This window comes from Falco punctatus (genome assembly GCF_963210335.1).
Source record: "Falco punctatus genome assembly, chromosome: 8".
Classification (NCBI taxonomy): domain Eukaryota; kingdom Metazoa; phylum Chordata; class Aves; order Falconiformes; family Falconidae; genus Falco; species Falco punctatus.
Genome location: NC_137588.1, coordinates 34985918 through 34998375, shown reverse-complemented (window position 1 = coordinate 34998375; position 12458 = coordinate 34985918). Strand labels below are relative to the sequence as shown.

The window sequence follows — 12458 nt, the reverse complement described above, 5'->3', positions numbered from 1 at the left end:
CAAAAGCTCTTCTCCACATGAGCTCAGCCTGCCCAGCACAGTGGTGGTCCCCTTGCTTGGCCCCTTGTCGCCTTCCTCCTCCATCACAACAGCGGTGCCACCCTATCTGGAACCCATCCTGCAAGCATAAATGCTACCTATGGCAAGCAGTCTTTCACTTTCAACATTTACATTTAATTTTCATGAATTTTCTCAAGTGTCACACAATAATGTGACACTAAAAAAGCATCAGTTCCTTCTTGTGTCTTCTTATACTTAGGTTTTTCTTATCGTCAGGAGATTTATGAATTTAATCTCCATTTTATAGAACTTATAGCTTTTAACAACTAGAAGAAAATGCTAAATTGTTTTTATTGCTGTTAGATGTTCAAAGACATCATGCTATATACTGTCATTTACATTTCACATTAAAAGTGAAATATGTTGGGAATGCACAAGTATTTGTTTTAATTTGACCCATCTGTTAAATGAAAAACAAAGATGACTTCTAAATCACTATATTTAAATTCAGCGATTTGTAAACAATTTATATGTTCATTTCTTCTGGGTTAAAACTGCCCTAAAGCATCACTCTTATGAAATCTCCAAATTAAATTGCTTTGCATTGTTCTCAGGAATGCAGGCCAGTTTCTTCCCCCTCAGTTTATTAATTTATTTCCCAACCCAAGTAAATTAGCAAGACTTGTATTAAGAGTCTTGCCACTGAAATATTTGGGGAATTCACAGAAGCATCTACCGGCTCCAGAAAGCTGAGAGCACAGAGGAAGTGTCAGATATTAGCACCAAATTCCCTTAAGACAAAGGACAAGCTGATCACTTTCTTTTAGCTTTTTGTCATGGTTTAACCCCAGCTGGTAACCATGCAGCTGCTTGCTCACTTCCACCCCCTCTTCCCAGAGGGGGATGAGGAGGAGAATCAGGAAGGAATGTAAAACACCAGGGTTGAGATAAAAACAATTTTAATAATTAGAATGAAATAATAATAATAACAACAACAAAAACAATTACAATTAAAAGGAGGCAGAAGGGGAGAGGAATAAAATCCAAAGGGAAGGGAGAAAAAACAAGTGATGCACAATGCAGTTGCTCACCACCCACTAACTGATGCCAAGCCAGTCCCTGAGCAGCTATCGCCAGTCCTAGCTAACTTCCCCCTGGTTTATATCCCAAGCATGACATTCTATAGTATGGAACATCCCTCTGGCTAGGTCATGTCACTGTCCTAGCTGTGTCCCCTCCTGATTTACCATGCCCCTCCAGCCTTTTGCTGGCAAGGTCTGAGAAACTGGAAAGCTGTTGACTTGGTATAAACATAACCTAGTAACAACTAGGAGTATGTTACCAACATTGTTCACACCTCAAATCCAAACCACAACACTGCACCAGCTACTAAGAAGAAAAATAGCCCAGCTCAAACAGATACACTTAACACTTTTGCAAGCATCACTAGGTCTGCCCTATTCCACACTAGACCACCACTAAGCAAGAACAACAATCAAGGAGAATAAAAGTTGCAACAATTTCCCTTCACCTCACAACCTAGCTAGAAATTACTACAGACTGGGCTTTAATGTAGCTGTGGATGATAATTTACAATGGGAGAGAGATCCACAGACATTCAGAGATCCCACTGTAGCAGTTAACTTAAAGAGCAGAGCCTTACCTCTTTTTCTGCCTTGCACAACATGCTGTATTTAGCATTAGCCTTACCTCTACTCCCAAAATCAGTACTTTCAGTGGAGTAAGGATACTGAGAGCCCTTTTAATCACCCAGATATGGAGCCTCTCATCCCAGACTAAAAGATACCCTGCGCAAGGAGATTATTTCATTAGATGTACACTCTGAGCACAAGGAAGAGCTGTGTATAGCCTGGGATGTCATACCTCCCATTTGAAGCCTTTGTCACCCTCTCTACCAGTACAGTATGCAGCTCAATCCTTTCCCCAATCCTTTAAGTCATACGCCTTGTCTGTATGTCAGGTTTTCACCATGCTCCCAATTATAACACTGGTGCAGCAGAAAAGGAGTTGGGGACACCCTGGGCTCCTCACCCTGCAGCTTCACATCCCAGCCATAGACCATGGCAAAAGCAGGACTAGATGAAGCAGCAGAGATAGCTCATAGGAATTTAAAAAAAAAAAAAAACCCAACAAAAAAAACCCACAGAAAAAACCCAACTCACAAAAAAAGCTAATCTGCTTAAACCTGTAGAAGTAGACAGGCCAACAAGTTTCAATTCCTCCTCTGTAGTATCAAGCAGAGCACCAAAAAGCAACACAGAAACACTAGGTCTACTGTGCATTCATGCTCTAGATGGTTTATTTATCCGTTTGATAAATATCCAGGACCATATTAAGCAACCCAACAAAACAGAAACTAGCAGCAATGCAGCCCCAGCATGATTAAGGGTGCTTCTAAGAGCATCAACAAACATGGAGACTACATGGATCACAGCCCAGAAAGATTCCACATTGGTAAAATGACAGCTTGATTAGGTTTTGTCTGACAAATGTGGTGAGTAAGATCAGAATCAAACATAATTCCAAGGTTATAGGCCTTCAGATAAAACCAGGAAAAAAAATCCGAAGAGGGCAACAGCAATTTGCAAGACCAAATCAACTCTCCAGCCCAGCTTTCTTAATGCTCAGATGCAACACTGCCACAACTGCCGAGGCTAAATAAGCATCCTCCAGAGAGCATCCTGAATTAACAGGGACATGCCTTCAGAGTGGGCAGATCTTCAGATCTTGCAAGACATTTTTCCCTCCCATCAAAACCTTTACTAAATATGCATATATTTGTAATTTAATGGGAAAGCATGCAAGTACCACTACTGTATATCCAGGCAACTGTTGTCTGTTGCTACCCTGAAGGTCAAGTAGTAACACCCTATTACCCCTATTGCTGCAGTATAATCAAACAACATGAATAGCAGACAGTAATGGATTTTTCCTTCTTCCCTCCCACCTGTTCCAATGACAAAATGTGACTCAAAAACAAGCAGGGAAATCACATCTCTTAAAATATATAAGCACAACCAAAAGTATCTCACTCCCTTATTTTGCACATCTTAAGCCATATATAAACATAAACCATTTGGGGAAACTTGGTGACATAAAATCAAGGCTTCTGAGTTTCCTTCCCATGTGGAAAGGGGGCAGGGGAGGCAGAGTAGAACAGGGCTCTTACCCAGGAACAAGATGATCTGTCTCCTGGAACTCTTGCCCTCCGAACTCTCACTTTTTCTTAGGTACTGCTTCTGGTGTCTTAGTCCACCCTTCACTGCCACAGTTCCTTCCTTGTTGATCATCAGGGTTTTCATCATGCTGCGGTACATGTAGGCAACAGATCCCAGCACTATGATGTACACAGCAAAGGCACTGAAGGTGCTGGCCTGAAACACAGGCCACTTGGAGGAGAGGCTGGTACAGATGGTCATGTTGTGCTTCAGCTCAGGGAGGTGGTGCCTAGGTGTAGGCTTTGTGCAGGCAGTCATACCTTGGTAGCCCTCGATGGTTTCCAGGGGATATTCTGTGCCCATAGCAAAGAGCAGGGGAAGAGCCACTATGACAGATGTCCCCCAGACAAAGGCAATCAGCAGCTTCACCGTGCGGGGTCCAGAGACAGCCTTGAACTTGAAGGGGTGGCAGATAGCCACATACCTCTCAAAGCTGAGGGTGGCAACGTGTAGCACAGTTGCATAACTGCAGGCTTCGAAGAGGAAGTGGTAGAGCTTGCAAGCAATATTGCCATTAGGGCTGGAAAACGGGCTCCAGATAGCACTGAAGAACTCCACGGGCATGCCCAGCAGGATGACCAGCAAGTCAGAGCAGGCCAGGCTCACCATGTGGTCTGTGACCTCCTTCTGCAGGTAGCCTTTCTTCTGTAGGATCCTGGTGGCCTTAATGGTGATACCATTGCCCAAGATGCCCACAACAAAGATGCAGACATACACTGAAGCCAAAGTGATCTTGATCCAAAGAGACACCTCAAACTCAGGGATGTGGCTGTGGTCAATGAGACGAGAACAGTCTGAAAGGGATGTCTGTCCTGCCATGAACAACCCCTAGGAAGAAGAAGGAAGAACCTTTCTGACGTTTGAATTCACAGCAAATAAATCCTTTCTCACTTTGCCCCTCTCACTGAAATGCACAGGTCAGAGCAATCAGGTACAATGAACCTGTCTCAACTAGTCACACCTGTGCGTTTCGTTAGCAACAGCCACTGAGTCAATAAGCCGAGCAGGAAGGTGTTGCAGCTCTTACCAATCTTTAGGGAAAACACCTCTTGCTCCTTCTAGATTTTCCTTCTCCTTTCTCTACTGAGTGAAGCTGCCGCTCCCCAGTCCTTTGAAGTGTGAACTGCTCTCCTTTTAATACTTGCCTCTTCCTCTGCAAGCAAAGGCAGCTTTTGGTCCTGGCCCCGTCAGGAGGAAGTCAGAGTTTCTGTGTGGTTATAGCTGTTCTGTTAACCATTAACCTAAATCTTGGCTATCCCTAGTCACTGCAGCAAAGCTGATTTAGAGAGAAAAAAAAAAAAAAAAAAAAAAAGCAAGACACCCATGTCTGAAATTCACTTCCTGTAACAGCAGCTCCTTTTCAGGAACAAAACCAGGTGTTTCTCCTAAAGCTGTTCGGTTGGTGGAGTCAGGCTGGATGTGTGAACAGGCACTGAGGACAAAGTATCTGCTCCTGAGTTTAAAATTAACTGGGCTTCAGACTTTAATTCTATATGTGCTAATGCCAACATGCTTCACTACTTCACATTTCCTTTAATGAAGACCTCGGTATCTGCCGCAGCAGTTACGCAGCTTGTGCAGCCACAGACTGATTTACATCAAAAGGAGGTTCTGGTTTTTGCTTGCTGCTGATGAACTGGGAGCTTCTTAAAATAATTGTTTAGGCTCTGAAGAGTCTTCTCTGAAGTTACAAAATAAGCTGAACTCTAGATTTCGACACATTGATTGTCTCCCTTTAAATTTCCGTCTTCTCCTGTTAGATAACAAAAATAATGAAGTTAGTCATCCTGATCATGCTCATGCTTTGAAATAATCCAGAGTAGCAGGGGATGAAAATATACTTCCTCCTCCTGTGTCTCACCCCAGGGGGAATTAATTTAATGCACTCTTTAGTTTTAGTTTCAAACCATAGCACTGAAGGCTCCCAAGGTAACCCCTGGAAACATTTAATTAGAGGGTGTGTATATGGATTAGGAAACCTTTAAATTACAATGCAAAACGGCAGAACAGTTTTTGCAGCTATAATCAAGAGAGAGGCCCAGTACAGTGATCTGCTCCAATACCAAATCTAAGAACAGTGGGTTCACAAAGTGATTTTTATTAACTAGACAAGCTCATGTGACACTTTAAGTTCATGATAAAAGAGAAACATTAGAAAGCTGTTATTAAGCAGTCTCCTCGCATTCAGTGGTTATCACTGTACCTCAGCAGCCCAAGTATATAATGAACAAAAGATGCCCAAAACAGGATAATCAGCACCTGTTTCTATGCATTATTTATGCATTCCTGTTTCAGAAAAATCACCTCAAACCTTGCAAAACTTCAAGCCCTGTAGTCCCAGTCATCTTTCCTTATGTTTGATAATTCACATTTGTTCTGCTCAGAAAAGCTTTCTATTATTACCCAATTTCTTTCACTTAATTTTACTTTATAAAAGTGTGAACAAAGATTACATATGCATGACTGAATTGTGGAAATGAAGCTAATTAAAATTTGCTGCTTACCATCAAAAGGGAAAAAGGGAGAGAGAGCAAAAGAGAGAGAAGGCCCAATAGGATTAGATCTCCCCTTTTTTCCACACCAATTATAAAATGCAGAACACAATTTTGCAGTCTTCAATATTATCTTTAGAACATACACAAAGTTTATTAACTTTCTAATAAAGAGCTGGTGCCACAAAGGGGATAGGAAGGAAAGAGACAATTGTAGATACTCATAGACTAAGAACGTTTAAAAAAAAAAAATCTTACATAGGTTACTGGGCAGATAAACCAGCAGTGAGTATTCCAGAGACAGGTATAAAATCTCTGTCATGGATGATTATAAAAAAAATTGTCTTCCTGGAGTGAGACTTTTCTCCACAACTAAATGTGCTTAATGCCTCTTGTGGCATGGAGGCTGAGAGGCTCACAGGCTTTACCCTGGTGGATATGCCAGTTTATAAACTTATGATTTGTGTAATGGTCTAATTTTAGGGATTTGAAGTTTGCCTCAATATCTTGTAGCAGTGAGTACCACAAGTTTTTCACCCTATTTCTTTATAAAATCAGCATACAACAGGTGCTGCACACTGCCAATCATCCCTTGGTAAGAAAACGGAGCATCCTGAAGATGCACATTACATGGGCACAGGGTGGCAGCTGACTCAGTGTGTCACTCACTCAGCCACAGTCATGCTCACCTGAATGCTTGCGGTGATGCAGTTGTTGGTAAGAGATTACAAGTACTGGGAGCCAGAGAAACATTGAGATGAAGCATGGATCATTGCCGTTGTAGTATACAAGGTGATTTTTCACAGATACAGTAAGGCTGGTGTGCTTTGTCCACCCCAGTTTGTTACGCAACAGAGACTACAACGTTTCCTGAAGGGCTGTTTGCTTTCTTGCCTGGTCCTTGGATAACACCCTGGTGAAAGGCCTTTTGGGGAAGAAGAAAGCAGAACTTTATCATCCATCCTTTAGGCCGTTGCACAAAGCTCACTTTCTGTACCTTGTGTAGTGCACCAGCTAGCACCCTGCCATGCTCATGGACCCCTGGCTGAGCTGAAGGGCAGGAGAGGGTGCAAGGCACTCAGCCCCTGGCCAGCTGCCATCTCATTAAAAGCCACATGCCCCAAGCTCCTGATGAGGTTGGGCCCCCAAAACTGGCAGTTAGTAGGAGTTGTAGCTGGAATTAATTTTGGAAGAACAAACTAATTTGACAGATGCTGTCGCATTTTAGGTAAATGGATTGCATATTAACCTTTTCCAATGTGCAGGGGTATCGTATTGCTGCTGCCTTACAAATGCACTTCTTCCCAAGCTGCACAGTACCAGCATATGGATTGGCTCAGGGTGCCCAATCTGCAGATTCACTCTATGGTTATTTCTCAATTACCATATAGCACGGATGCCAGGGTGCTCCAATTGGCAGACAGGCATTGCCACACATGTGTTATCTCTGCAGAATTATTTCTTGATAGCCGTGTTGTGAATATGCAAATCCACCCTAATTGGCTACGCTAATCACACTGCTCTGACTGGTTTCTCTTCTCAAACCGTTCAAGCTACTTGACAGGAACAAAGAAAATACTTTGGTTTCTTACTTCCTTTAGCTGAAAAACTCTAAAACTTAAATGAAAAAGGAGAGCTATCTCAAAAGCGAAGAAAATGAGGCTGTGAAAAGGATTAACTTTTTTTTCAGATAAAACCACATTGACTTTTTTTTCTTGCTAGTCTTTACCTTCTCCATCTCAACAAACCTCTTGTCCCTAGAATAGCTGTGATACCTTTGTCTTGCCAGTATTTGTTTAGAGAAAGCGAATCCTAGGCTTGTTCAATTCTCTTTGAAACACAAGGTAAACAAAATGAGATTGCTGTTCTGCAGAAGGCAGCTACTCTGATCTGCACAGGCAGAGGGGAAAGTGCTATGGGAATAAAAGGAAGAAACAACACAGACGAAAGTGTAGTGTCCAACTGATTTTAAATGTTTTAAGAAATCAATTTGCGTGAGACAGCTCATGTTGGCTTTTAAAATTATTTTTCATTAAAAATATAAATAATTAAGGACTGCATTCAGATAGCTTAAGGTTTCTTTCTGTTTTCTGAAATCTAACAAGCCTCTTCTTTACTGTTAAGATCCCTTTGTATATTTCTGGTGAGTTAATTCTTGAGCTATATTTTTCTTCTTTGGAAGATTATCATGATAGTTAATAATATAAATAAGTACAAGCCATTTGTGAAGTTTATTTCTTAATTTCCTTAAGAGTTTTGTCTTGGGCAACACAGTCTAACAACCGCTGTGCTATTAACTGCTTGGCTCCTTCTCTTCTGGCAAGATGAGAGACTGCTTTATGCAATCTGGGCAATGGACGTGCTGTGTAACGTGTGTATCCATAACGAATTCTAATCTAATTAGATTACCTCTAGAAAGGTGACATATGTAAAGCTGCCATCTTTTATTCACTGATGTGCAATGTTATCTGTTGTAACACCATCCTCTTGGAATATCGTATTGTGTTTGCTTATCTGGAGGATAGAGAAGGGGGTTTCAGATGTGTTTCCAGGATACACAGTAGAAAGTGAACTGTGCTCCAAATCATTCCATCTAAATAAATAGATCAAAGCACTACTTCCGGTGTATTTTACAAATAGGCAAGGAACATGAGAAGAAACTGTGGACAGTGAGACTAAATGGTTTATCCAAGATACAGAAAATCTGTGCAACACCTGAGCCTCCTCACTAATACCCTGAATTTCAGCTAACTACCTCACATGACCTGCAGCATACAGACTCCAGAGCAAGAAATGCGTTTACACAGCTCTTCACTAATTGCTCTGGTGGCTTTAACCGATGTTAATCCATAATAATTAAAACACATTTGCAGCGTGAAAACACATAGTTACTGTACTTAGTCATATCTGGAATTCTTGAACAATACACTACCTGCTTTCTGATCACCTTGTAAATTAAAGACATTAAAGCTGTTCAAAGCCTTCACTCAATTACAACGTTGTCTGAAGTAAACCAAATACACTAGGAGGTCTGTGGTTTGCTGTGATTAGGTGGGAGTGCACTTTGCCTAGCAAGAAAGTGAAAGGGTTAATTTTCCACTCCTGGAGTAAGGAAAGAGATGCACTTCTCTCTGTCCCTTGACACAGCAGTAGCTGTTAAGAGGCCAAAAAAAGGCCGCCAGCTGTGGCCCCAAATGGAGAGAAGCTGATTAGACAGGCTGGGAAAAGCAAGTAAAGCAAATCTGAAATGAGTTGGTCCTTTTTGTATCCTTTGGGAATAAGGCACCAAAGGAAATTAGTTTATTTATATCCCAGGTCTGACAAAGAAGCTGTAACTTAAAACCAAAATGAATACATATGCTAAGCCCAAGTCTCAATAACCATGAATTGACCGTATTGAACGCATTTCCTGAAATATTCATTCAGACTCCCTTTTGCCTGAAGCACAGTGGCACCAAAGCACAGCATCTGGTTCAAGAAATCATCACTGTGAGCCTTTGGGCACAACCCCAGCACACTGAATCAAACCTCATTTTTCCCTGGGTAACCTCTAAACTGTCTTGTCCAGATAGATGTTAATGGCTTCAAAATACAATTCAAAGCTCCTGTTTAAGACCATACTTGGTTCCTTATGCCATATTTTTAAGTTATCAAGTAAAACTCTTCTATGCAGCGTATTTTTCCAACCCACCTTTTAACAGAGGTTCATACTTTTGAATGTGATGCTTGCGTCCTAGAAAAAACTTCAGATTTCTTTCTCTGAATGTAGCTAGTTGCTTCAGGTTACAAGACAGAAAGAATTTCTCTAAAAATGCATCTTCTCACAACCTGAATCCTCCATAATTTTTATTATGAATCTGCAAGGTCAATAATCTATGGAAACGGCTGTCACATGCAGGTACCAAAACACTGCAGTTCAGAGTACATGCTCTTTTTTTTTGCTAACAAACCAAATGGGAATCTTCTAAAACATGTTGATGGTTCACTTTTGGTCTCCTGAAAAATCTCTTTATGGCAGTATTAAGCTTTACTATTGTAAGGAGAAGTAAAAATAATCTCCTTGCTTTCTTCTTGTGCTTGCCATCTCACCACCATCAGGACTTGCACTCATGTGCCCAGCTGAACTATTACAGAATCATTTTGCCTTTCTCAAAATTCAGCTGATAGGGTTTAGCCTGAAGTAAGCTAATGACAGATTTTTGACCTGATTCTAAGGAGTTCTAGCAGCATGTCACCACAGCAAGGGCACTTCTGTCACCCTGTTCTTTTTCACTTACAACATATACATGACGCCAGAACTCAAAATATTGAACTTCTCACTTTAAGGAACTTGTATTTTACAATTACACAGTTTCTTCCCTTGCAGGAACTTCAAAAAAATCAGTTTTAATTAGCTTGTAAAACAAGCCAGAGTGCTTCACCTATTGCTGCAATGGTACAGCTACCTCTGGGTGGAGCAGGACAAATAACATTGTGTAGTAATTTGTGGGTACAGGGGATGCCACACCTGGGTTTCTAAGTAGAACACATAATATTTGTCAGAGCTGCAATTTGGCCAGAATGCAGGGCTTCAGTTTTTGTTCTCAGGGACAGCACTAGGTGAATTTCAGGGGGTTTGGCTGCAGGATATGTCATCACCACAGGCTCCGTAAAGCACTGAACCTTCAGTCACCGTCCAGAAGAACCGCCAGTCTCCAATTACTTGCCTGAGTTGTTCTCCTTCCTGCAGTCCTCATGCTGCTGCATATCACCAGGGCTTCTTGGGCAGGTGTTCTGTACAGCTGCATCCTGGGCTTTTCCTCTATGACCGCATGCAGTAGCTGGGAAAATCTGAGAAAGCTTTGGAAGACAATCCGTGCTTGAATGATTTCGGCCGCAGCCTCATTCCAGGTCAGCAGCCTGCCTTCTTGAGCTAGCAGCAGCGCACTGGGTCTGATGGAAAGTCCCAGGCACACCAGTCACAGCAAAAGCATTGTCATGCAGGCAACTGGGGATGCCAGTCTGGAGAGCCTTGAATCACAGCCTGAGGACAGGGGTGATGATGTGGAGAACCAGAGCAGCCCTGGAAGGAAACCCTGGCTGGGGAGTGACAAGCAGTAAAGGCTCAGCAAGGCTCATTGCTTCATGTCAGGGCCCTGTGGCACAGTGAAACTGCTCCCCACTAGTCCGCAGCAGCTCTGTCTCCTGCCTTCCAGTTACACTGGGCATGAATTAACTCTGTGGCAGTAGCATACTTACCAACGAGCTTGGTATTGACTCATAGGAACATTGCATTTTTTCTTCACTGCATTTGAGCTGTCGTTGAAATGCAGAGGCAAATATTAACAGTGTAATAGGACTATTTGGGAATTTAGTACTATATTGGTAAATGTAAGTCAAGCAAGGAATATATAAAACAAATGTGAAAGTGAGCTGATCTAAATTTAGAGCACATGCTCTACCTAGGACTTAATGCCTGTATTGCTTGTGATGCTTATTTCTGGTGTCCCTGGGCAGTGGCAGTATGTGTTGGGGGCTCCTCATTTGCTTTGGGCATGTAGTTAGGCTTACTTTATCTGTATAACTTCCTTCACTACCACAGCTGTTCTACTAAACGTTGACATAGGAAGTGGCTGGTCACTGTCCTACAGATCCATATCCTGAAACTGAACATGAAAATAAATAGGAAATGGGATCCCAAACTGTTTTTTTGGATAGCATTTTCATCTATGTTTATGTGGTACCATATTATGTCCAAGTGGTTGTTAAAGTACAAACAGATCTAGCTATCAGTAAATATTTATGATCAATGCTATGATTTCCCATACCAGGCAAGTAGAGCTCTTCTGTTTTGGAAAAATACAGAAACTCCTTTGTCTGGAACAAACCAACCGCTGTTACATAATTTTTTAAAGCATGACTTATATAAAGTTAATATGAAAATATTTTAGCTATCACTTTTTTCTTTTTGCTCTCTAAATCTCTAATTTTCTCCCCCTCATTCCCTCCCCTCTTGACAATAGTTCCTATCTTTGTTCCATGGCATACTATTCCTACTAAGAAAATATGTGTTTTAAACAGCTGTAAATGCCAACCTGCTGCCACAAAGCCTGCTCTGACATCTGACACTGTCACCCCAGGATTGCCTGATGTCAGTCAAGATCTTCCTCAGTGGAACCAAGACCTGATTGATGCCATCTTAGAGAAGACGCGTTAAATATGCCTGCAGCCCCAAGCATCCCTACTTTTCTCTGTTGACAAAAAGGGCTCCTAGCACAAATAACAGCTGTAATATCTACAGTGTAGAGACAGCATGTAAAGGGAAAGTGAGACAAATCCAATCTTTGTATATATATCAGCTGATATATCCCACATGTTTTGTGAATGTTACTTTGATTGCCCAACTGTTGGGTGACTTTTCTTTGTTATTGTAGCTTCTAGTCTTAACTTCTCTTTGACTTAAGAGCTATCAGGAAGAATCATTGCACACAGAAAAGAGCTAGCAATAGAGACTGCTCAAGAGTCAATAGTTTCACAGGACATCCAATCAAATAGATAAAGGACTTGGCTTTAGGCCAAAGGAAATAATTCTTCCAGGATGGACTTTGCCTGGTTTGCTCCTAAATAAACATTTGATAAGGAACAGAAGTTATCTGTAGACACTGTCCTAGAAAGATGATCTCTCCAGATATTATCTCCAGATACTAACCAGAAAGAAGGAAATGGAATTAGTAAAAATATGAAGCTG

General features: G+C 41.5%; 1 protein-coding gene across 1 annotated transcript in view; it reads right to left on the bottom strand.

Annotated features, from left to right (window-relative positions):
* GPR39 (G protein-coupled receptor 39) overlaps positions 1–4259 on the bottom strand; it is an 83082-nt gene extending 78823 nt beyond the window's left edge. Inside the window, exon 1 of the mRNA XM_080399671.1 lies at positions 3191–4259. Within this exon, the coding sequence (XP_080255797.1) occupies positions 3191–4058 (868 nt within the window). The 5' untranslated portion in view covers positions 4059–4259. The remainder of the gene's footprint in view (positions 1–3190) is intronic.
* Between the last annotated feature and the right edge of the window lie 8199 nt (positions 4260–12458).